The following is a 27,234-nucleotide window of genomic DNA, read 5'->3' as shown; positions in this document are numbered from 1 at the left end:
GGAATATTTAAAAATGCCTGTGACCTCTCCCTCCCAATTCAGGAATGGCTGCCTTTCTGTATCGCAAATAGACATAATGCAATGGCTATACACAAATAGATGGTCTCTGCAAATTATAAATATTCTCCAAGAATGATGAGCAAAGGAAAACTAGTGAAATATGATTCAACCAGCTACAGGTAGAATTTTAAGTCCTAGAGATACAAAACAAAACACCCTACATTCCACCTGCAACTCAATTTGAACCTAGTTATCTGAGTACCACTGTACAGAAATGATAAATACACAATTAAAATAGCCCTATATGTTAATACAGGGCTACTAATGCAGAATTCATTGTGTCCCTATACCAGAAGCAATTCTTAGTTAAAATAGAAATAAGTGTTTATGCGTATATGCTTTTAAAAAACAGATGCAATATTTCCCTCTCACTGATTATAGCCCCAATGGGACTTGTCAATTAAATCACAAGAAGATCATTTGGTAATTTGAGCACAATTTAAATAAACACTAAGCTTCATTCTGACCATCAATAGCTTTTTTAGCAAAATTTATTTTCCAAGCCTGACATAATTTCAGTTAATAAAAAATGCTTCCATGATATACTTTCTTAACTTTCAAAGAAAGAATTCTAAATCATTATTTAACGATGGGCGAGATACAATAAAAAAAAATTTGTTTTCTATCGCAGATCAAACATTTCTTCTCAACTATTATTAAAGGACTATACATCTCATGTAGACAACAGGCAGACTTATTAAGCGATACTATATCTTTAGCAGTTTGCTAAATGGACTGAGAATATATACGTAATCATAAATTATAACCTCTAAAGAGCAAGGGTCTCACTTACAAGCCTGACTGCAAGACAGGACTTGTTCACATCACTGAGAGTAAAAGGTAGCAAACCAAAGAAATACAGGTGTCCCCTCCTTTTCCATAGTCCACACTGTGCCACTCACTGGCTTTTCATGAAAGAGCTACGTTTGTAGCTGTTATAGCTAAATGAAAGAAATCCAGAGAAGATGTGCACTTTTATGAAATCAGGTGAAAAGCAAAAACACATTCAGAGTCTGTTTTGCAGTAAGTCATTCATTCTAGAGACAGCACACATGCCCCAGCAGCAAGAGTGGCATGGTCAACTTCCTGCCCTGGGAGCAGCTACACTTGGCATCAAGAGCATCAAGCCACCAGAGCTTTGAACTGTGTCTGTGAGCATCTGAGCTTTACCTCGATTTATTTTGTGCATCCTTTAGCAAGATGTGCCCTGAGGTATCAGAAAAGCCTTACAGGTTATTTGTGGGGTCTGGAAATGCTCAGCATTTTTCCATATAAATTAATGGTATTTGCTTCTTCACTTTTTGCCATTTCGGCTTATGAAAGGTTTCACAGGAATGCTGCTCTACTTTCAATTACTAAGGAAATCTATGAAAGTCATATAATTTTTTAATTAAATGAGGGGGGAGAAAAGGATGGTAATTTGATCTGGATTTTGAAATAGGCTCTGCTTGTGTATAGAAATAAAGGGGCAGAGAATGGGAATTATTTATATTCAATTATAGAAGTCTGACATCTTGATGGTATGATTTATAAAAAGGAAGGTCTGAGGTATACGTGGTTCGCTCAGTTGGTTAAGCATCTGACTCTTAATTTCAGCTGGGGTCAAGATCTCAGGGTGGTGAGACTGAGCCCCATATGGGGCTCCGCACTCAGCTGACCCCTGCTTGAGATTCTCTCTTCCTTTCCCTCTGCCAATCTCCCCCCAACACTCTACATAAATAAATAAAATCTTAAAAAAAAAAAAAAAAAAAAAGGAAGGTTCGGATTTGGCTTCCTTGCAGTCCCATGGTTGGTCAGATCTAGCAAAAGGAGAGCACCCAGAATACAGAGGAGCAACACAGCAAAATGGTTCCTGGCACAAGCCATTCCATCTCATACCCCACCTCTTGCAGCCCCTGACTTCTGAGAATGGTCGGTGAAGGGGAATGGGGTTTTGAGTGGAGATTTTTCTACCCACCTCAGGACATCTTTGGCAGAGCAGCCCCCTGGGAGCAGCGTCAACAATAACATAACATACTGAAGAGTTCTGGAGCCCATGGTTGGGGCCAAACTCATGTGAAGGCAGAAGAGGTAAGCTGTTTTATATTATTTTAGGATCAGAAGAAAGCACCTCCCTTACCTCCCCCTCAGGAGTATAATACTCAGCCATTCCTCAGTTTTTTTCCAACTAAATTGTCAACTAGCTAAATCATCACAATTAATTAATTAAATAACAGCACCTACTTCTGCAAAAGCATATTACATTTGTCCAAGCCTATTAAAATCAGGTTTCAATCCCAACAAAATGTTTAGAAGTTTAGTGGACATAAATCCCAAGATAAAATGATTTGGTGGAGAAGACAGAGAAATCGTTCAGTATCATGAAACACAACTTTAAGGGGAAGGTGGATTTGAAAAAACTGCAAAGAAAAAGCCTAAGTTCATCCAGTCAATCTTTTACTCTACTCCACAGTTCCATTCAGAAATGGTTCTGAGTTGTTTCGTCAGAAACCCTTTTGGAGTCTGGACAAGGAACTTGGTGATCCAAAGGCTGCTGACTCACAGCATGGATGTACTATCTGTGTGAAGTTCTCTAACAATCCTGAAAGGAAAATGCAATTTTGGATTCACCAAACACTCAAACAATGGTAAGCATTGCTGAGCAATCGGGAACTATAAATGAAAGTTGCTATTTTGATCTTAGTCTAGCCTTGCCACTTTTAAGATAGGGTTACCTATCTTTTAAGACAGGGTATCTTCAAAATAACTTGGCATTCTGAGAACATCTCTTATTTGGTCACTAGAGACCATTTGAATTCTAAATTTATTTTATTTTATTTTATTTTTTTTAGATCTATTTATTTATTCGGAGAGAGAGACAGGGGCAGAGACACAGGCAGAGGGAGAAGCAGGCTCCACGCAGGGAGCCGGACGCGGGACCCAATCCCGGGTCTCCAGCATCACACCCCAGGCTGCAGGCAGCGCTAAACCGCTGCACCACCTGGGCTGCCCTAAATTTATTTTCAACAGATTCATGTGAAGATTGTGAACTAATGCTGCCCACTCAACTTAGTGTTTGCATTATCAATGTAAGACAAGATGGGTGCCACCTACAGCAACGTTTCCTTCACTGGAGATATTGGGAGTTTTGTGATAGCAGAGTTCCAGAAAACACCTAACTGCTACTTGAATCAAATATCTGATAAACAGGAGTTGGAGGGCTGAGGGGAAGCTAATGAAATGGCTCTGCAATGTTCATTTGGCAGTTATCCTTTTTCAGTGTTTAAAATGTTATGTTCTATAACATTTTATAAGATCTTCATACCAGGGCAAACCCATGGCGCAGCGGTTTAGTGCCACCTGCGGCCCAGGGTGTGATTCTGGAGACCCAGGATTGAGTCCCGCGTCGGGCTCCCTGCATGGAGCCTGCTTCTCCCTCTGCCTGTGTCTCTGCCTCTCAGTGTCTCTCTCTCTCTCTCTCTCTCTCTCTCTCTCAATAAGTAAATAAAAAATTTTAAGAAAAAAAAAAGATCTTCATACCAAAATGTATACTAATTACTACTCTACTACATTTAAAATTTTAACTTTAAAGGAAGAGTTTTTTTTTTTTTTTACTTCCCATAGAGTTACAAATTACTTTTCTATGGTGTCATATATCATTCACTTGAATATCCTGAATATTCGTGATGTTTTTAACCAAGAAGTATACATTTCTGAAGATAGGAAATGGAGCTCAAAGTTGGGTTCTCAAGACCACCAAAATGAAGTTTGTAACTATTTTCTGAATGTACACAGAAGAAAAATTGGGAAGAAATATACCTAAATACTAAACCTGGTTGTGTCTGGATAAAGGGAAGATGAATAATTTCTTTTTTCTAATTTTTATCTTTTAGATTTTGTAGCAAAATATAAAGAACTAGCCATTTAAACATATTGATACCTTTCACATCTACTTCATTCAGTTACATGAATAGATTAATATTAGTTTCATATCTTTTTAAAACAAAAATGTTCAACCAAATGTTTTTGTTTCTCAAGAAATCTTACATGAAGAACATTTACCATATCTGATGTGATAAAGACCATATTAGGCTCATATATAATTAGCTGAATGTCAATATTTAAGAAAAATAAGCAAGTTATCAAGTTATTTATCATTATCATTTAACTATATAGAACTGACTGTCTGGATTTAAACCAAGATTTGCTTCAAATACATTCACAGAAGTTCAATTCAAAATATAAGCCTAGCATTAGCCAATGGCCTATAGATGACTACCTTCTATAATGAAGAAATATTTTTCCATTTATAACCAACACATGATTACTTTCCAATTAAAGTACAAGTAGAATCACAATTTTTCTATGTGATATTCTTTTCCCTTGTATAGGAGTACATAAAAATTGTATAGGAATATGCAAAGCAGAGGCCATGGAAAAGAGGGTTCATGTGTTGTAAACATGTAAATAGGTCAAAGAAGTAGCTTCTATCACACAATTCACACAATTCACAAAACTATGACACACAAATAAATATCCATGTAAAATTAGAAAATCAAGTGCCACAAAATGTAACCCTCTCTTCCAGATGATACTAGAAGCATATTCAGAATGACATGTTAAAAGTAAAAAACAAGAACTTCTTCAGACTTAATCACATCTTTCCTTCCCATTTAAATGATTAGACTAACATATGAAGAACTCATCTTTTCAACAGTCTTTGAAAAAATAATAATCCTGAAACATATCAGTCTGCAGCATAAAATTCATTATCATATACTCTATTAATGTCATTAGGAAATACTTCCGACTGGAATTCTGAAAACAATGCACTGTCCATGGGCCCCATTTCAGCAATGAGTACTCAGATTATTTTTAAAATATTAAAACCAGTGCCCTTCCTCTAAGACAATTGGCAGCTGCAATAGCCCAATGTTGCAGAGCCCTGGATCTGGGCAGATGAAGGCCAGCCCTGCCCTAAGGGCGTTGTGTGAACAAAGATGAGGAAGTGACTTAACCTCTCAGTCTCAGGCTTCTCATCTGTACAGTGTGATGACAAAATGTCTACTCTGTGTCATAAAGACTGAGAAAAGTGCCTAGCATTATCAGAACTTGGTTGCTTTTTCTTTAATTATTAATTTTAATGTGTATTTTCATATCAAATCTTAGGGGGAAAAATATTCTAAAGGCAATGAAAAGCATGGATTCTTTTCTGATTTTTGTGTGCCTGGAGCTGCAGATGCGAGCAAGGTGTGAGTACCTTTTTGGAAGTCCCAAAAGGAGGCTGGGTGACTTGTGTGTTCCCATTTGGAAAAAGCCCATGCCAAGACTGCATTCCTCTGAATCAACTTTTATCTCATTCTTAATGGGTGATGAACATTTAGGCTTTGCTGACTATCAAGGATTTCCCACTACGTCTGCTGTCCCTCTGATACTGAGGAACTCGCCTGAGTTACAGAAGGTCTTTTCTCCTTCCCTTTTCTTGCCAGAGTGTCCAGCCCTTTTAATGAAGAAAATATCCCCTTCTTGTTTCTTCCTCGCTGGGTCAGTGAGAGCGTTCTTTTCCGGAAAGCAGAGTCATCTCTAGAACAAACCTAATTAAAAACACAGTTTTAAAAATCTTAAAACTTATTATTTGGGTGATAGAATTAGCTGCTGCCTGAACAGAGGTAAGCCCCTGCTTGCCTGTAACCATCATGTTCTGACCAGAGCCAAATGCTACCGCATGTCTGACATGCCAGAAATGCATCCCCCAGATGCATTATATGCCCCATGTGCCCAGACATCTCTTATCTGGGCAACACAAGCCTAATTACAACATTCAGATCTCTCTAGGGTGGGCAGCAGGCTCGACAAACTGACCTGCAGACTACCCCCTGCCCCCAGGCTGGAGCTCGTACTGTCCACAGAAGCCAGCCACCCAGGAGCCAATGTCAAGAACCTAATGGAGGGCTCTGTGCAGTACACACAAAACCACCTTTGCTCAGCCTTTTAGTTCTTCATACCATTATTGCTACTCCTCAGGGATTTCCACCTTCCTGACCAGATGAAGCAGAACAGACAGACGGCAGAGGCAGACATGAATATTTAATAACTGTCTATGAGTAGGTGGGCTCCAAGAAGCCAGGACTCAGTACAGCAGGCTGCCTCCCACCCCCCATCCCCACAGTGTCTGGCATGCAGCGGGGTGGGGGTGGGGGGGTCCCTGGACCGTAACTAGGTTAAGTCACAGGAGAGCTGAAGGGCAACCAGCTGGGAAAGGGTGAACATCCACAATCCCCCCCAAATGCCACAAATGGCCTTTCCCAGGAACTTACTAGAGCATGGAAAGAAGAAACTGACAAGATGCCCAGCCTGCCGAGGGCCAGCTTGGAGGGGCGGCTGGCGGCAGCGAGGAGGCTCTTGGGGTTTGGCAGCTCCCCGCCTTGTAGGCTGGCCAGATAGCAACGCATCCTGAACAGATCCATGTGAAATTTCTCCAGGTTCTGCTCCCATTGCTGGATCTGTTTAAGAAAGAACAGGGGCAATTTAAATTAAGATGAGACGTTTTCATGGGTCCAACTGAATATATGATCCCTTTCACAAACTTCAAGGAACAATTTGTTTCAGCTGGTGCTGTATGGTTGAGATGAGCCTTCCCTGCTCGCCCCATCTCCAGCCCTCCTCCCTAAACACAGCGAGTCAGAAAGCACTGTGCTTCATCAGGATGGCCCAGGACAAAACAAACCAAAACACAGCCGGTGGTCCCAACTCCAAACCATGCCAACTTAAGGCAGAACACACAACTGTAAATCGGTTATTTCACTTTGTTTAATTTCCCTACACGTTTCCAGCCTCTGATCTTAAACCAGATTGACTGAATTGCCTACAAACAAAGGCTGGATAATGACATAGTGACTTTTACATTGTCATGCATTGTGAGTAGATGACTCAAAAATAATAAGAAGCAAATGGACTTCAGGGGTGAAGGCAGATAGAGCTTCTACTCCTACTGTAAGTATACTAGAGAATAATCGCCATCTATACATCTGAATAAAATTAAAACACATCTAATTATTTACACAACTGAAATGTCTATGTGCTTCTTCAAAACTGAAGTTATGAATTGGTAAAGAAAGACAGTCAAATACCAAAAGGTGAAGAAGGCTCTAGTAACTTGCGAAAACAAAGGAGAGCAGAAAGCTGGCCTTCCAGTGGTAGCCTGAGCAATCGCCACATTCAGATGGTCTGCACTGAAGGCTGGTCATAAAGATGCATGTGTCACTTCACTTGCACCAGCTGCATCACTAGTTTGGTAGTGTTTAGCATCCAAGCAGATTCTAACTCATCACAGCAAACCTTCAGGTCAATTCTTAATTCCGGATAAATGATACGTTGAAGTATCTCCAACACTTAATGTTACGCATCCTTCAGTCTCTTAAGAGAAAAAAACAGTACAAACTCCGGTTACTCCCCACACCCCCTTCCATGTTTTCCAGATCTATTTCCTAGGAAGGTCAGCACACACCTTCTCCCCATGGAAGAAATATAATGGCAGATCATGACCTGAGTCAAAGGCAGAAGCCCAACCAACTGAGCCACACAGGTGCCCCACCTGTTGGCTTTTAAAAATGAACATGACCAGGTCATATTCCTGAAGAGTCTACTCATTAAGTGTGGAACCTAGGAATGTTTACATTTCAAAAGCACCTCCACCAATTCTAATTCACAGCCTTAGTGAGGACCACAGCTCTAGACTAACAAGACAGCCCAAACCAAAACTGCAAATCTCTTCTTGATCTTACCATATAGGAGAATTTTAGATTCCAGAAGTAACAAATGACTATTACACAACCATGAACTGACACCTACCAGAAGCTATAAGCCACAGTGAAAACTATACTCCCAGTTCTGTCTCTCAAGTATCTTCTCTAGCTAATTGCTGAAAATCCACAATTACAGACACATTCTTTTGTCTTCTTATAACATGCAGATGTTTCCAGATTGGGTAATGTATTAAAGTGTACCCCTCATTTATACCTCTGGGTGAAACTGTTTTACAAGATAATTTCTAGGGGCTGTGTTGGGGAAGGATGCATCAGAGGACAGAGAAAGAAGCCTATGCACCCATGGTGGAATACAAAGACAAAAAGATCAAATAAAATAAAATCCAGGTCTATGCCAATCATGAGAGATCAGGGAAGAGGACACTCTTATATTTTCACTGAATTCTGCAGTTTACCAAATATTTTTAAAGGCATCACTTAATGTATTTATGTGATTACATCAAAACACCCCTGGAAAGTGAAGACTAGACATCTCCACGCAAAACCTGGGACAAAATGCAGGGAGATTCATGAGAAGAAAATGGGTTTAAATGCTTACATCACTTAAAGGAAGAAGAGTTTGGGGCACCCAGACCAGGCTAAAGCAGACCTTACAAAGAAGAAGTTCATTACCATATGCAATTATGTTTCAAGAAAACTAGTATCTCAATCAATACCATACATGGTAGAGATCGTTTTAAAATTAAATTGCACGAAAAATGCAAATGAGAAGGGACTTTATGACTGTTCCATTTTAACAACACCTCTTGTGTTCATCCTGACTCAGCCTTTGTGATGGTTCATTCTCTGTGTGTCAACTTGACTGGGCCATTAGGTGTCCAGAGTTGTGGTCAAACATTATTCTGGGTGTTTTTACAAGGGGGTTTTTGGATGACATTTAACACTTAAATGGGTAAGCAGAGTACCAGAGACTGCCTCCCCCATGTGGGTGGGCCTCACCAATAGCTGAAGGCCTGAATACAGACCAGAGAGGCTGACTCTTCCCCAAGTAAGAGAGAATTCCTCCTACCCAGGGGCCTTCCAATTGGGATATTGGCTTTTTCTCTGACTTTGGACTTGAACTGAAGTATCAACCCACCCTGGGTTTCAAGGCTGCCAGTCCTGGAATGGGAATAGTACCACCAGCTCTCCTGGGTCTCCAGCTTACTCATGCTGCAGATCTTGGGACCTGGGTGCCTCCATAGTCACGTGATTGTGTTCCTCATAATAAATCTCTTTATGCACAATCTTTCATACCTTCTATTGGTTCTGTTTCTCTGGAGAACCCTGACTGATCCAGCCTTCACCTCCATAGATTTCTACAGCAAAGTCCATCAACATCAGTCACACAGTTATTCCGTACTTAAAGAGAATATTTCTCTTATTTCGAAGGCCATGGTTCTTTTAGAGAGGATCCGCCACAGAGGTTAAATGAGGATTTGTTGGATAAGAAACAATGAAATATCTGGTTTTTCTTTCCACAAACTCATGGAAGTTGTAGAGAAGGCATTAGGAAAATACCAGGTATCAAGTATGGTGAAGGATGTACATTCAGGTGCCTGGGTTCCTTGGAGGGAAGAGGAAAGCAAAAAGGCTGATGCACAAGCTCAAAACAGACCCAGTGACATTGAGAGTCTGCCAACATGTGAAGTGAGCTCACACAGGCAACGGGATTACCACACCTTTGTTTCTCAGCAGAGGAAACTGAGTCCTCAGAGGGGAGTGACTTGACCAGGGCCCCAAAATAAGCTCTCCTTTCCAGATAAGCAAAGGCCTGGAGTGGATCCTGAGGTAAGCAGTGTATGAGAGTAAGCTTCTATCAAAGCACTTATAATGCAGTCCTTGAATCCCGAATCACAGGCCCCTTTGCTCATGAGGCAAATATGTGTTCACTCTCCAAGACCTACTGCAGCAACGCTCATGTAAATTTTCATGTCACCCTCATTTCTCCCAACAAATCCTCAAGTATTCAACATGGAATGATGTAAGACCATCTACACTCTCACTTGGGTGTCCTGTGCATACTGAACATTGGGCATTTCTGTCTCCTTACCCACCTTGATGTACAAAGCTCATCCCAAATCTTAAGCACTGTTAATGAAAAAAATAAACATATTTTATAATTATCCCTCAAAAGATGAGATAAAGATACATTTTTACAAATGTAAAGGGAGAACCAGAAGACAGTTTTGTAGCTCTTCAATGTTATGTGGGGAAATTCCCATCACCATCATCACTAACACAGTAATGTTATCTGACATCACATTAATCAAGGAATTTCTGGAGTTTTTTTTTTTTTTTTTTCGAACAGCATCAAATGCCAAAATGCCCAAAATCAATTCCCTTAAAACAAGACTGTTTTCACCCTTTTTTTCCTTAAATTCCTTAAATACTGACCATTGTCCTCAGACATTTATTTTTTAAGATAAATATCAGGACATGAAAACAAACACTCAATTTCCCTAAAGTAGACTGAGCTTTTATTTCTTCTAACATCCTGCACAAAACAGAAAAACAACATGAAGAAAATTCGCTCTAAGGAATTAACTTCCATTGCAAAAGAAAAAGTACTAACAACAAAATTAAGGACAAAAGCTTCCACTTTTAAGCACTGTAACAAAAACAGTGCAAAAGTTTCCCCTCTATGGCAAATACAGCTATAGTCATTTAATGAGCTCAGAAAGGTTATGATCTGCTGTAGAAAGTGGGCAGCAGGAAGGAGAGGGAGCCTAATGCTAAAAATAACAGATGAGTAAATGATACATAAAAACTATGACAAGCACATTCCTGCCACACCCAACATCCCTAGAAAAATATTTTCTATCATTTAGTCATGTGATCACAGTCTTTGGTCATTTGTCCTTTATGAGGTCTTTCTTTTTTTTTCTTTATATGAGGTCTGTCCTAAAAGATCATTAGCTTTTCCTTTTCAGTAAGTAAGATGAAAAACTCTGATGCAGTGTTTTCCAAGCACTACAACCTACCCTTCTCAGAAGAATCCATCTGGTGGTACAGATTACACTGAAGTTAACTAGTTGGTTAGAACAACCAGCTAAAGTTTAGAGAATATGTTTTGTTCTTCCTCTGAGATAGAAATCACATGCCATAAAATATACTCCATTTTATAATAAATATGCTTCCCATCAAATTAAGCCCAAAAATACAAGTTACAGAAATTATTTACAAACTAATTTTGGAGGGCACCTGGGTGGTACAATTGGTTAAGCATCCAACTCTTGGTTTTGGCTTAAGTCATGATCTCCAGGTTGTGATTCGTGAGACTGAACCCCATGTTGGGCTCCATCAACACAGAGTCTGCTTGAGACATTCCCTCTCTGTCCCTCTGCCCTTCCCCACTGTGCTCTCTCTAAAATAAATAAATAAGGGACCCTGGGTGGCTCAGTGGTTGAACATCTGCCTTTGGCTTAGGTCATGATCCCAGAGTCCTGGGATCAAGTCCCTCATCGGGCTCCCCATAGGGAGCCTGCTTCTCTCTCTGCCTGTGTCTCTGCCTATCTCTCTGTGTGTCTCTCATGAATAAATAAAATCTTTTAAAATTTTCAAGAAGAAAAATAAACAAAACTTAAAAAAAAAAAAACTAATTTGGGGCCACTTGGCTGGCTCAGTCAGTAAGGCATGTGACTCTTGATCTTGGGGTTATGAGCTTGAGCCCTACACTGTATGTAGAGATTACTTAAAAATAAATATACACATATATACAAAATAAATAAAAATAAAAATTTTATACAAAACCATTCATTACATTATTAATCAGCAAGCAAAACACAATCTGATTTATTATTGAGAGGCAACAGAGTCCAATGGTTAGGAATGCACACCTGTGGTCAAATGCCAGCTCTACCACATGCCATCTCTGTGACATTAGAAAATTTACTTAACCTCTCTTAGGGTCTATTCATTCATCCAATGATACATATAACTTTACCTCATGCAGTTACTTGAAATCTTACATGATTATGGCCTGAGATAGGAGCCCTGATAAATCAGCTCAGAGGCCACGAGACTAAGGAGTGAGGCCAAAGAGAGGATACGTTAGCTGGGAATGAAAGAGGGAAGGCCTGAGGATAGGAAGCCCAGAGCTGGCAATGAGCTGGGGTGGGGCCTACAGAGAGGAGAGCCCAGTGTGCCACAGGAAAGAGGCCAGGAGACCTAGGTCTACTCACACACTACTTCGGGCAAAGCACCAGGGATACAGAGATTGGGAAAGTTATGGATCCTTTAGGAGCTCGTATCTCAGACCAGGAGCAGTCTTACACACAAGGGGATAATTATAAACAATGTGATGAGGGCTATGATAGAGACCCCAAGAATTATAAAAGAATGAGTGGGAGGGAAGTGAAGGGCAGCTCCATAGAGGAAGTAATGCCTAAACCCTTCATCACAAATGAGAAGAGATGAGCCCAGTGAGGGGCACAGGCAATAGGGCATGTCTGTACACAGATGTGTGTGGCCTACACGGTTCTTCTCTGTAAGAAAAAAAAACCCAAAGAAAGGGATGGAACCTGCATGATGTTTGGCTCTGCTAATATAGGTAGGAGAGGTCTAGGGGCTTTATCTTACAAGCAGTACAAACCACTAGAGGATTTTTAAACCAGGCAATCACATGATCAGATCTGCTTTATAGAAGCAAACACTCTGGCCTCATATAGAAGTCGCATCTGAGAAAGGGGAAAACAGAGCCTCCTCAGTGGTCCAGGGAAGGGACAAGACAGTCCTACTTGCCTTCCATCTCTCACCTGCACACCGTGTGCCTGAAAAATCAAACTGCAAGGTTGCACCATATCATTTCAGAGCACTCTGCCTTTGCTATGCTGATTCTTGGCCTGGTGTTCCCTTCTCTATTCCTCCCCTGATTAACTCCTCACTCTTCATGAAGCAATTCAGGCATCCCTCCTCCTGGAAGTCTTCCATGACTACACAGGAGGCTAAACCTCCCATTTGTCTTCCACAATACTCTGGAGTATCATTTGCTCCGGAGTCACTAAATTATGTTGAAATAATATGCTTAACTGACTGGCACCCTGCTAGCCTGAGAGCTCTGGGGGGCAAAGACAGCATCTTTTTGAATCTCCAGTTTGTGTACATTTGCCTGGTCCAGATACGCACTTAATAAATGTTCACTGACCTAAACAGCATGCCCAGAACCTCCATAATCTGGCCTCGTCTCCTCAAACCCTTTTTACCAATATCTCACGCTTCAGTGTTTTATTCCCCAAATAGCTGCCCACAAACACACACGATCCACATTGTATTTTCTTCAAGGCTCCGTTCACTTTATTCCCCCATCACCACAGTTTCCAACTGCCTAGATCCAACTCATCCTCTTTACCAGTTTGAAACTTTAATATTTAAGATGAAGCCCACGTTTCCCCAAAGCCCAGAGCAACCCCGAGCCCACGGCCCCAGCCTGCTGCTCCCACTACCTCCTCTGCCCCATTCTGATTGCTTTCCAGCACCCAGGCCTCACAAGCCAACAGGGGTTGGGGGGGGGGGGGCGGGGGGACTGGTGAGGAGCATACAAAATGCATCCTCAGGATGCGGGGAAGCCATCTGGGGGGAAGCCAAGATCGCCAAAGGGCGATGAGGTTTGGTCTCTGTTTGCTTGTTTAAAATAATAAACGGGAAGGAAAATAAAGTACTAACTGGACTTAATTTACAGCTCTTCCTCAGAACTTCAAAAGGAATCCAACATGTGGATGGCTACACGGTCTGCTCCACATTGGATATGCTCAAATGAAAGCTGTGTCATCCTGCCCCATAGAATCTCCAAAAGGCCCTGGGACAAGCCCATGGGACGGTCTCTTTCAAGAAGCACGTTACCACCCAACACTATGAAGCTCGGCCGTTATGACTATGATAGCCTCATTTTATCTTTTTATTTGGAAAGGGTGTACACAATGATCTTCTCCACCCAAGCACTTCAAAGAAAATCTGTTCCAGAGACTTTATCGTGCATGATGTAATGGACTCTGTAAGTTCTGCTATTATTAGACTATAAATGACTCTATCTGAGGTTCTTGGGGTCTCTGCGGGAAAACACTACATAAATAAAATATTTCCTTTTATGTAAGATAAAATATATTGACATTGAGAGTTTTAAATGGTAAGTGGATAGAGCACTACTGCTCTTTCAAAGAAGTTTATAAAAGGTAGATTAGAGAAAACTATACAGTTACGGGATATTTGGGAGATCATGTTCTTATTGGTCTTGATTTGAAAATACCTTTGCCTTTGTAGCTTCACATAACATTCTCTAGTCAAAGACCATCTCATAAAAATAATTCTAAGCATGTGCTTTTTCATCCCCTTTACGTTTCATATACTTTGCGTCTGCAAGTAAAGAGCTAATAGCTCTCTTTACCGCCATCTGGTAAATGAGCTAAGGACAGTGAGCCCAGCAAATGTAATTCGTGACACCCACCCACTGCAAAGACCTCTGGGAAAGCATGACTCAAATACAATCTTAGAAACTGCCGATATGGGGGAGAGAATATTTTCAGGTGGAATTTCTAAAGATCAAACCCAATTGTTTCTTACCAGAAATGCACAAGCACAATATGAGAAGGTAACTGTGTTCACAGTAGGGGCAGGGAGAGCAGGGGAAGGAGGGAGAAGCGGTGAAGGCAGCGAGAACTTAAATGAAAAATTAGTAGTATCAGGACACCGTGTTTAAAATAACTAATGATTCTGACAAAGAATGCATAATGTGCTACAAGTAATAATTAAAAGAGCTTCTCTTCAGGCCATCCAACCAACGAAGACTCTTGGATTTGTGTCCAGTTTATGTGAAAGTAAAACTCTGCTCCCAGACACATCATAAATTAGTTGTTTGGCAACTATAAAATATACTTAATGAAACTGCATTTAGTGGAATAAAATTACACTTAATGAAAATGTGTATTTTTTTTCAAGTGTGCTTAGACTTCCTGTGACCATAAAAAGGAAAAGGGAAACAAATGCGGGGGTGGGGGGGCAGGGGAGTGCGAGGGGCAGGCCAGGGGTGTCTGCATGTTGCCGGATTTCCCTTTTACTCCCTGGACCAAAACATTTGACATTATATAAGGACCTAAAAACTCCAAGGTGGACATCCCTTCAGAGCACTAAAGTATGGCTTCAAAGGTAAATTTCAGAGAGCCAGTAGAAGTCCAAGCCACACTTCTTCCCATGTGATCAGCCCGAGATTGTTTTACTGGAGCACCATGAACACTCTGAGACACATGAATCCGTGAGTTTCACCTCAGAGGACAGACTATTGTGGCTACTGGATCCTTAGAAATTCAGGACCACACAGGAGATGTGGTACTGGGATAACCATTTCTCCTCTGCAAGCTTTTTGGATTTGCCAGGTAACTCAACATACCGTCACATCTCTACATGCGATGAGCACAGAAAGCTGGGTGATGGGGACCTGCCTCAGTACCTAACTCTTCCTGGCCACGAGCAGGGGAGGCTGCTCAGAGGAAGCAGGCAGAGGGCAGAGATAACTCAGGGTGAGCTCCTGGCAGCACTTCTTCCAGCCATGGTGTTCCTGCCAAACTCCCACACACCTGCCATCTCCCTTCCTTCTGTCAGGCAGTTTCAACTCCCTTTTCAATTCCTTCTTAACTGGAAGTTTGTATTTTGCTAGCAGGTACTCTTTAGATAAATGGCACATTCTCTTTGAGGAGTAGTTCAATTCAGGAGTGTAGGATACTCTCATTGAGATTCCGTAGAATTACAGAAATTACTTACTCTGAAATACGTTTTCCACATAAGTTGTGAAAACTTCTGGAGACACTCTGCACCGAGCCCTGGTAACCACACATCCAGACCAGTGCCATCCCACTAAATCACAGCTCTCTCTAAGCCTATCTGCCCTCCAAGCCATTGCTTGATTAATCTTCTAAAGATACAACACTCATCCTGCACTTATGAAGACAGAGATGCTAGAATTTTCATTGCCACATGTCTAAGTGCCGAGGGCATGTGAGCAAAGGAAAACAAAAAGCTGCTTCTCCTCCTCCAAAATTCAAACAGCATAGAAACTGGCTATTTAATTATGATATGAATGTGGAACTAGACCAGAGAAAGCATTTTCCTAAGGACCATATCTGTTATAAACAGAAAAAAAAAATACATATACTGTTTTTTTGGAATCCACAGATGGGAAGAGCTGTGCTACACCAAACCATACTTTTCAAAGCCACCCTCTGTATTAGAATCCTATCTGTCTAATCTTCTATTGGTCTTATTATATAAATCTTGGTCTGAGAGGGACTATATGAAAGAGTCAGCCAGGCCAGAAAGAACTATTCAGTATTACGAAAAAAGCCTTGGTCACAAAATATTCCATTGGACACAAAACAACAACCAAAGGTTGTAAAGCCTAACACGTCATGGATGTCACAAAAGTGCTGCCATTAAGTACTTGAAACAAGAGGCCACAGAAGGAATCTCCCCCACAGGTGTAGGAAACATCACCGCCATTTGCATTCAAACTCAGATTTTTGCTCTAAGTGACATGAGCAATGAAAGAAAATACACAAATAAGCAGTACCTGGTTTTCTATGGCTTTCCTGTTCTTTGGGTCGCTCACCACCGACAGCTGTAACTCTGCCATCTTCTTCATCTTGCTGTCCATATCTATCTTCTGAACAAGGTTTTTGGTCTGGTTCTTCAGTAGCCGAACCGTGTCCTCTTTCCCATGCTTCTTTGCAAAAAGGGATGCGCAAGCTGAATGTATGGCAGTGACCCAATTTTCCAGATCTGTCTGGCTTGTGGCCTAAACACATGGGGGAGAAAAAACCTATTTGGAATTGTTTTACCACAAAGTACCATCCAGAGTGGGAGGCTGGGCTTTGATGTATAACCCAAGAAGTACTTCACTTCATAAAAACTGTTTAATTTCAAAAACACACACAACCACTCAGCTCAGGTTTGCAGGCTTCCTTGACTCCAGAGAGTCTGAGACAATGCCCGGAGCACAGCAGAAATGATCGTGTAGCTCCAAATATGACAGGACAACAAACTACAAACAAGCTGTGAGCCAAGAGCAGAGGAGTAATCCAAACACCAGGGTAGAGTCACTCAGCTCAGTGTCTACACTATGCTATGCTGTTCTCTAAAAGGTGCTTCTCCTCATAATTTTAATAGAGTGAGAAAATATTAGGGCTTAAAATGTTAAACTCTGAAACCTGGATATGAAATTTCATCTATGGTATGAACTCAATTATGAAATATATAAAAAAAATGGGGGTGGGACAGGACATCACAACATTAAAATAGTTGTCTTTGAGCACTGGGAACATACCTAATGGTTCTATTCTCTCTACTCTTAAGTCAACTTCAGACACAATGACTACATGCAATTCTCACATGAGAAAAATATTTTAAAAATAAAGCAAGTTTGAAAAAAGCAGAATGGGCAAAGATTATGATTCTAAGCAGGGCTAAAAAGCCCTTCCACTTCCTTGATGTCCAGAAAAACCACACACATTCAAGCTACAGATTGATCCTCCAATGATCTCTGGGATCATACAATAGGACCTACTGGGAAAATTTCTGAGAACTAAGGATATTTGAACTAAATCACAAAATACTAGTATCACACTTGCCCCTGAGAAATCCATGCAGATGTTTTTTTAACTTTTTTTAAGATTTTATTTATTTGAGAGAGAGCACGAGCCGGGGGGAGAGGCAGAGGGAGAAGCAGGTTCCCCGCTGAGCAGGGAGCCTGATGCAGGGCTCAGTCCCAGGACCCCAAGATCATGACCTGAGCTGAAGGCAGGAGCTTAACCTAAGCCACCCAGGTGCCCCAGTCCATGCAGATTTAATCTAATGTTCTTCCTGTCCCTACAATTCAGATTAACAGCAATTCATTCCTTAGCGTTAGCGCATCAAAGAAACTCTAAGCAACCTTTCTGTTATGAGAAGGAAAATCAAATCTCAAACTCTGAATCTTGTAAGTCAAGTTGAGGACAGCAATAAGGCTAGATGCCCAAAGAGTTTACCTAGAACTAGCAACAGGAAATCCTGTGCAGAGATTTCTAAATTCCTAAAGTCAGCTGGCTGAGAGAACATTATATTCCTGCAAGTCCTGCAAGACTCCTCAGGGTGTCCAGGACCATTGTCATCGAGACACCTAGGACCCATGAGGTCTTCCATGAGCCTTACCGGTCAGGTATAATCTGCAGCCCAAATTGGGTCTACATGCCGCAATGGGTTTAGACTGGGAAGCTCTTCAGAAGCATACTTCACTTCCTTCACTTCTACCTCTTTCGAGTTAATCACTAATACTTAGAATTTCTTTAGCACTTAACACATGCACATTTTTTATCCTTAAATAAGCAATTCTATAAGCTATTGTTATCCTGCTGGTTGAAGGATCCAAAGCTCGGAGCAATTCAGGAAGTACTCTAAGGTAGCATACACACTCAACGACAGCACCAGGACCTCATACCTAAGGCTGACACCAATACCAATGGCTTGGCATTACACCATGCTCTTAAGCTTCACATTTGCTAAAAAATTACTAAAAATCGTAACAGCAGATAACTTGAATCTTAACATCCTAAGCCCACTTCCATTGGAAATGAGACCTTACAGCATTTGTCTATAAGGTTTTCCTGAAAAGCTGCTCCTTCTACTTGTACTGGGATTCTTGGGGGAAAATCGAAAGCTCTCCTAGCCATACTCTGCAGGCTTCACTTAAAAGCCTCCACTCTGGGAATTTCAGACCTTGCACCACTAGATCATGAGCTATGCCAGAATGGAGATCACGATTTTTCTCTCTTCCTATCCCAAAGACCACCCCATGGGCCACAGCCTGGCACTTGAAGGGTATCCCAAGGAATGTTGGCTGTATGAATGACTTAATGACACCTGACAGCAAACAGAGGCCAATTCTCTTGCTTAAGCTCCCACCCAAAGACTAAGCTTTTACTCTATTTCATTGTTAGGTTCTGCCTCTTCATTCTGTTCCTTCTTGTCCTCATAGTACACATGCCATTGCCTCAACCCCACATTTAGAAAGCTTGACACTACCTGGAAAAGGTAGACATCTCCAAAGGAGTTGCTGAGGCAGAACACGTTTTCCTTCTTGGGATGTTCTGGGACAGACTGCACTATGCTGTCTTCTGCAAACAAGGCACAGCGAGGAGCATTACTCTGATCCATGGAATTCTTCCCATAGGTCTCGTAGAATAGCAGGGTGCATCCTAGGAGAGAGAGAAAGAAGCAAAGTAACATCATCTCTGTCATAGTCCTGAGGATCCAAGAAAGTAGGGAGAAGGAAAGGGATACATCTTTGAAAAAAAAAAAAAAAAGGGAAGGGAAGGGAAGAAAATGGAATGAGACAACCATGTAATATAAAAGGAAATTCTGGTATCCAAAGCATGCCTTGTCATATTAATGTAACTCAGATGAAAAGGAGATGTTTCTGTAAACACAGTAACAACAATACCAAGGAATATTGTTGCTTACTCCATCAGGAACTCTTCCAAGTTCTTCAATGGCTCATTCAGTCTCCAGAGCAGCCCCAGAAGACAGGTATGGTTATTAACCCCATTTTACAGATGAGAAATATATAGCACTGGGCAGGTCCCACAGCTGGACTGCAGCAGAGCAGGGACCTGAACCCAGGCACGAGTTACAGAGCCCTCATTCTTAACCACAACACTGCATTATTTAAGAGATCTGAATGCAGAAAGAAAACCCATCCTCATTAGCTAAGGGAGCTTCTACACTTAGAATTTGTGGTAATAAGAAAACAAATTTACCTGCAGAACTTTGCCATTTATGATAAAGTACCCAGTTAATTCTCCAAATGCCATGTAAACTAATTTAGTACTAGTGTATTCTTTTATCTCACAATAAGAAGAGATAATATTGCAAATTTTACTAGTTTAGATTAAAAGGGAAAAATGAAACTAAATTCTCTCTCGATTTTAAAATATTACTTGAAAAATGCTTGCAAGTGCACAGCTTTCCCCTAATAAGCTAATGAGGTACTGTAGGCAGAAGTTATTAAGGATCTACTTTGATAATTAGGTAGGAGTGTCTGATGATTATTAGATGCCATTTTTAGGCTAATTCTAAAATGCTCACAAGTATGTTCTCTTGTTGAAAAACCTTCCTTCCAATGAACACATTTGAGTACTTCTCAAGTGCTGAGCCCTGACATCCAAATAGGGCAGATAAGGTCACCATCCCCTGCTCTGCACAAATCTCGTAGGTTGATGGTAAAGCAGCACCAGCCTGGTTTCAGCTGTAGTGTGAATGAGTGAGGTCCACTACGTGACTGTTTTCCCCTTTGAGTTAGGAGTCCTCACTCCTAAAAGTCTATATGTTTTTTATAAGCTATTTCATGCTAGCCAGTCTCATTTCTTCCTTCGAAATCCCATCTTAATCTGGACAGGTAAGTTCAGATAATGGAATCCAGTGCAGCACAGAAGCCAGGAGAAAAAGATGCTGGCAGGCAGGTCTGCCCTCAGGAACAGCATCATCGGGACAGCATTTTCTTCCTCTGTGGTACTTACTGATCCCAAGAAGCATTAGCCATGTTTCTTCCTGCAAACAAAAGGCTAAGAGAGGCTTCCAGAAGGAGGGAAAGCAACAAGAGTTACATGGCCAGGGCTGTTCCTGCAGGGCTGATCAAGTCTCTTTTTCCAGCACTGATGCACTTAGAAACAATGTCCCCAAATCTTTCCATCAGGAAAGGCCTGTCTGCTGCTATGTATGCAATCTGCCACGACCTGGGGACCCAAGGAGCGGGGGCGAGATGATAGACCCATGCCAGTTCTAGCCAGTTCTTTCTGAGAGGTTAACATTCACTTGCCAGTTTCCCTACCATTGTACTCCCAGCGGCTGTGGTTTGAGTCATTACATCTAGAGGAAATGAACACAACCCTGGGCAGGTGCCAAGAAGCCGCCAACCCAAATGCCCCATCTGCGATAGACTGCAGTTCTACCGGGGCAGCGCAAAGCCAAAACAGGACATGTCCTTTTAGACTCAGGCCAGAATGTAAAACAATATGCCCAATTCTGTTGTGGTGGGATTTAAAGAACAGGAAATCAGTTGTAAATCTATTCCATCAAAGTCAACTTCATCTGTGTCCCCAATGCCAGGGCAATAACGCTGATGGAAAGGGGTGCACCCCTGTCAGTGCAGCCCTCCTGCCCCCGCTGCCTGTACCCAGCCTGCGTCCACCAGCCCTGCCCAGACCCCACCAGGAGCTGGTGTTGGCCTGGAGGACAGTGGAAGTTCTTCTTGCCATGGAGCAGAAAGAGAAAACAGACCATAACAGCAGTGGAAGTACAAGAATAGATGAAGTACTATAAGAAATACCATCAATGGAAAAAGAGAGTTAGTCTCATCTTCCCTCAAACCCAACCTTCCCTTTGATACCCTCTCAAAGCCACGCTCATCACGCCATCCCGAGCTGCCCTACTGCAGGCCAGAACCACCAGCAGCCCCCAATTACTTTGGGAAACTCTCTCCTGACGTCATGCATTCTGAGGGATTATCTTTTCCACCTTGCCAACTACTCAGTCCAGGAAGTCCCCTGTGAACAACGTGAAAATCCGATCGTTGGAAAAGACATTCGGAAAGCAGAATTATCTTTGTTAAAAATGTATTACATCCTCCAAGCCCCCAAAAACATTCACACCCTTAACACACTATATATTCAACACAGGCATACAACCAGACGGTGTGCTTATAGCTGCTCTCTCCAGAACACCATTTCCAATCTATTTGCCTAGGTAGTTCAAGGATAATTTTTAAATTCTGCTTAAATGTACATGTGTGTATATATACATGTGTGTGTTTAAGATTAAACCGAATAGTTAAGTCCAAACATTACAACTTGGAGTCTAAGCCAAGAGAGTTGAACTCAACCTAGTGAATTCCCAGAGGAAAGAGGTATAGAAAGCCACATGGAAAAGGTTATGCTGGAAAAAAAACATCTTTATCGCATGACTTTCCTTGGCTGCAAAGGAAAGGAAGGAATGTGTGCTTGATAACATTTACACTTACAAAGAACCCTTTATCCATGGGTCTTGAAGTGTTTTACAAGCAAGCACCAAGACAGCAGTGCAGAGTCCAGAGCACAGATCCTGGAAGTGTCAGACACCATCCCTTCCCCGGGAAGTCAGCAGCTGGAGTCTCTGGGGAAACCAGAATCTGGAGGGGGAGTGCGGGACCCCGCTCTGCCAACCGGAAGTGAGACCTGCCTGAATCTCCTCCCCCAGGAAACCTCCCAACAATCTGGCTCTGCACAAATGTCTCCAGGGGCAGGGAAATCTGGAAGATGGCATCCCTCCACATGCTCCTGGCTCTGGTCACTTTGAATTCAGAATCACTTTGCCTTCCAGCTATTAGTCCTGGCCCAACCTTTGGAGAACCAGAATAAATGCAGCACCTCTTCTACAAGACTATTGCTCACTGCCGCCCCACTCCTGGTTTTCTGCAGGCTAAGTGGTCCTGGATCTTTACGCCACCCTCCAAACGGCATGACTCAATCTTTCCGGCGTCACCTATGGCCCCAACTCTTAGAATAGGTCACGGACACACACACACACACACACACACACACACACACACCATCATCAGCCTCCACCACCACGGGGGGTCGAGGGGAGCTTCAGAGCCATAAAAACAGGCAAGGAACAATTTCCCAAAGCATCCATTTTAACAAACAAATTTCACATTAATAAATACAATAAATAAATAAACACAATAAATAAGAAACAGATCCGTGTCACATATGGAGTCGAGTGCATCTCTTTCAAACAACATGCAGGAAGGAGGCAGCTTCAGGCTGTGATTCATAATCAATCCCAGATGCTCGCTCTCCTGAGAAGACAATTTCACTCCCCCCTGCAGTCAGAGATACTTCAGGTCAAACCTACTCAAGAATCCTCATCTGGCTTTACTAACAGGGCTCTGCACCATCATGCTCCCAAGGACAGAAATGGCCAGCTCCACCCAGGGCAGAGGAAGGAGAGACTGATGTGTCTGTAGAACCGGGGCCATCTATAACGACGTGGCCAATGATCACATTCACTCCTTTAAATCATATTTACTTTCATACCAACTTCGTCAGTATCAAATCAGTATCAATCAGAAACTCATTCGAGGAATGGCCTACAGGTCAAATCTCCAAATTGCCTTGTAATACTCTGCAGCCACATCTCCTTATGCTATACTTGGATAGATATCTGATTATTAAACCTGAGAGCATAACTTATCCCTTAAAATTATATCTTGCCAGATTCAATCCCTTATTCCGACTCTCCAAATTTCATCTGTCACCTGGTGTAAGAGCCTGCCCAAACAAGGTTAAAGTTCTTGGCCTTCCTCAACCACAATGTACCACAAGCTAGAAAAGGGGGACTGGGTCGAGTTTTATAAACCCTCCAGTTTGCTAGGGAGAAGTGTCACTTAAAGACAAAATGCCTTCCAAAGTGCATCTTTCCCACACAGGCTACTGGGTTATCATGAAATGGCACCAGCTCCCTAAGGCCAAGGTGGGGACATCTCACAATTTCTACATGGGGAGGCAAGGTGAGGATCCTTGTGGGAGAGCTCCAGGCCTTTCACACAAACTGTCTGCAAATATAATTCCCATTTCTGCTTTCTCTCAGGATAGAGAAGGCTGTCGCCCGATAATGAGGGAAGCTTGGCTTTGAACACCACACTCAGTTCCTCTGACGGAGTCACAAGACGGTTGTGCAGAAGTGCCAGAGGCTGTGAGGCTCTTCCTGTTTGCATCTGTGTAAACCATCTTTACATCTGTATAAATCCACACTGTACTGACTCAGAGCCTCGCTATTCCTCAGGACACTTAGATCACTTCAAATCTATACATCCGCAATGAGCAAGGCAATTAGAATTTTTAAATGGCAATGCTTACAAGAAACTTGCAGCATCTTAACAAAACAAACCCTTACTCCTATTTCCTTTATGTGAAGAAAAAGGGGGGCATTTGTTTGTGATGATCACAATTAGACTTTCTTAGTTTATAAAGGTTAGAGGACACAAATCAAATAATCCAGATGTTCTTAGTCATACAAGCTGAGGAGGATTCTTCTCTGGAGTTCTGAATGTGTGCAGAATACAATACTCAGGATCTACATTTGGTTACTTATTTGGAATATTTTTACCCCCAGATGCAGGGAAAGTATTAAGAATGGTGTGGAAATACCTACTATAAAATAATAAGCTGTATCTATGGAATTCCATCACTTTGTATTAGTATAAATAATATATCTGAATATTATGCAAGCCATATTATCTAGGTTTGAGAAAGTATCTGTAGAAAAGCAGGCTGGGAGACTGTGTATCAAATCCCTTCACACTGACACAAATTAACACCAGACTGACTGGTGCTTCCTAGGAGAGAGGACAGCTCGGCCCAATGATTCCAGGGGCCCTCCTGAGTCAGCAGGGCACTTACCTTTCAGGGTTACCCAGTACTGTTTCCACTTCCTCCGGGCCACCAATTCGAGCTTCCTTTCCTTCTGCAAAGTGACGAGGGGTTTGAAGAACAGCCATCCAGCTTTTCGGACCACCCCTTGTTCCTTCTCAAAGAGCAGATCAAGTTGCTCCAAAGAGCTGAGTGACCCGCTGCTGGAGTCTGCAGTGTCTGTGGACGTTTCTACATTCTCCGTATTAGTCCTACTCATTTCCAACTCCCGCATGAAATTCTCATAAATGTTCTGCTGGAGGGGATCGCTGCCAATTGCATGAGCGGATTCACTTCTCTGAGACAGGATCTGAGCTGAGCCTGCTGGCCACAGGGAAGCAGACACCTGGAAGGGCCCCTGCAGGTCTGCGTTCAGTCCATCTGAGCGGCTGTCGAAGTAGTCACTGCCTTCCTTGGACCTTGGCTCCTGTAAGCAAGGCAGACGAGCACCCATCAGAGGTTATGGACACACAAAGCATCCCTTCCCCAACACTGCAAACGTGTCGTCTGTTGTTTGCTAATGCTGCTGCCGCAAAGCAAAATCCTTTAACAGAAATGCATCTTCCATCATCAAGTCACCAAACCAGAAAGAACTGTAGAAAGTGTTGTTGCCCAACACAACTGACATCCAGTGGAGTCAATGCTTACAGACATAAACAAAATACTACTGACTCTCCTTAATCTAACCAATGTTGAGCATCAAGAAATTAGCTAGTAAAAAAAAAAAAAAATTAGCTAGTATATTTAAAACACATCAGTGAAGGTTTTCTAGGCTGACATTTCTTTGCTAACTATGAATAATCGGTGTCTTCCTGGAAGGAAGACTCCTTGCAGTCTGTCTTCCACCCGGATCCTTTTAAAGTTAAGGCAGAAAATCTCTAGCTCCAGGGTCAAGATGGGTAAGGAATAGGCACCGGGATGTTGTTAGGTGTCGTTATGCACACTTTTCGTCTGCCCAAAACACGGTCTCCAGCTTCTGCCTACCTCTACTTTAATCAAGACTTGAAGATCTCTAGCATTTATTTTCCTTCTTCAGATAGTAAAAACCATATACCTCAGACTGGGATTCTTGATCTACAAGAAGTTTTTGCTAGTAACTGTTGTTTTTCATAAGTAGTTTTGGGTTTTTTTGTTGTTGTTTTTACTTATTTTGGGAATTTCTTCTGTAAAATATATTCATTTACTCATATCTTCTTATTCGAACATCTATTTTATTCCAGGCATTGGGGATACCAAGGACATGACTCTTAACTTTAATGTGTACTACAACATAAAAATCAGACCCAAACAGCTCTAAATAAAATAATATTCATATAATAATAGTTGCCCCCCTATTAGACTACAATGCAGTGAGCACTCTGACCAGGCACAGAGCTGAAAACATGGACTGTTTCCTCATTTAGAGGAGGACAAATCTATTTATTTAAGAAAAAAAACTCTCATATAGGCCATTCACTGGTAAACATCAATTACTACATTTTTCAGCAGAACGTGAGCCTAACTAAAGACTCAAAAGACACTAACATTCCAAATTTAGAGCTTAGATTAAGGTAAGCCTGCAGAGTGGTGCTAAGTACACACATCTATCAACTCAGCTGCTAGAGGGCTTTCCATTATATTGCTTTACCCATTAAAGTAAAAATGAGGGGAAACTGAGTCAAGGACCACTGACCAAAGGCCATATTTTAAATATTGCGCTGTGTGGAGGGGTTTCCCTTTCAGAAACTCAATCCAGAAATCCAGTAGCAAGTATCTGCTATCTTTTGTAGGAAAATCATCAACTGGAGAGTGCTTCCAAATAGCCAGGGGAAATAAACAACTGAGCCCCAAGCACAGCTATTACTAACAAAAATATTATTTTCTACTTGTGTTTACACTATGTCCCATAGTTATATTTATTTATACACATATGCTTATGCAAGAACAGAGCAAATAAGCCAGCTGTGGTGAGTCACTTAGAGAAGAACCTTTCAAAAAAGTTTTAAGATATTTTTAATTGTCATTTTATTGCTCTTCAAAAACACCTAAGAGGTGAAGGAATACTTCTCATTTAGCTAGCATTTACATCATTTCAGCTATGAATATGACTCTGACTCATAGCCACGAAACACTGGGATGCCTCTGATACCCAGCAAGAGCTATAATGGAGTGTTTCAAAACAAGCCAAACCCTGCCAGAGAAAGACGCTCGGGTGCCAAACTTAAATGTGACCTAAAAACGTTCCTGACAGTGTTTCTCATAAGAGAGTCTTCCAGTTGTAGTGTTGACTTTTAAATGTTCCACCATAGCAGAGCATGACAGACTTTCCTCTGTATGAAATGGGAAATCATTGCATTTTAGCATTTATAACTGGTTCTGAGACATAGATGTGTACTTTTCCAGTTCCTAATACATTTCTAAGGCTTTCTATCAAGAATCCTAATAGCCAGTGACTGATTTTCAGGGTAACAGGAATGAATGAATGGACATCCATTCCTAAATCAGCTCAGCTAGATTTCTTGATCAGCATGCTATGGGTGTGAAACTAAGGAACCAGGTCACACACGTACACAAAGCAGTCTGATTTCCATTTCTCAGCAACTGGATAATCATAAGCAATGGATAACGTACCATCAGGACCAGGGCCCTACAGCAAAGATAAGAGAGGGACTCAAGAGACATCAGTGACTCTCGGGAGCTAAAAGAAAACTAATCGTCACCATTCCTCACTTTCTAGGAAAATATACCAAATTCACACCTGGAAATTCTTCACATGCCTTTCATCAGAGAGCCTGTGAAGTCTAGAATTAAGACAGAGAGCCCAAAGGCCAGGATCTCTGCATCCTGAATCTCCTCTGTCAATGCTACCCACCAAAGATGCCTGCCCTCCCCCATACCTTCTCCCCTCCCCCCACTCCTCTTCCTCAGAGTTAGGCATGGCCATG

General features: G+C 41.8%; 1 protein-coding gene across 4 annotated transcripts in view; it reads right to left on the bottom strand.

Annotated features, from left to right (window-relative positions):
• Nucleotides 1-27,234, bottom strand: part of TIAM2 (TIAM Rac1 associated GEF 2) — a 122,003-nt gene that overhangs the window by 73,598 nt on the left and 21,171 nt on the right. For 3 of the 4 annotated variants that reach the window (XM_038526405.1, XM_038526396.1, XM_038526397.1), the window contains 5 exons: nucleotides 24,302-24,737; nucleotides 18,888-19,060; nucleotides 16,402-16,626; nucleotides 6,357-6,542; nucleotides 5,487-5,633 (listed from right to left, as the gene is read on the bottom strand). In XM_038526405.1, coding sequence (XP_038382333.1) covers nucleotides 5,487-5,633; nucleotides 6,357-6,542; nucleotides 16,402-16,626; nucleotides 18,888-19,060; nucleotides 24,302-24,737 — 1,167 coding nt within the window. Of the gene's footprint in view, nucleotides 1-5,486; nucleotides 5,634-6,356; nucleotides 6,543-7,169; nucleotides 7,339-16,401; nucleotides 16,627-18,887; nucleotides 19,061-24,301; nucleotides 24,738-27,234 lie in introns of those variants that run through there. The other variant, XM_038526398.1, reaches the window with a different exon arrangement.

The sequence above is a fragment of the Canis lupus genome, chromosome 1 (assembly GCF_011100685.1).
Source record: "Canis lupus familiaris isolate Mischka breed German Shepherd chromosome 1, alternate assembly UU_Cfam_GSD_1.0, whole genome shotgun sequence".
NCBI classification, from domain to species: domain Eukaryota; kingdom Metazoa; phylum Chordata; class Mammalia; order Carnivora; family Canidae; genus Canis; species Canis lupus.
Note: the sequence above shows the minus strand (reverse complement) of the source record. Positions and strands in the feature narration are given on the sequence as shown.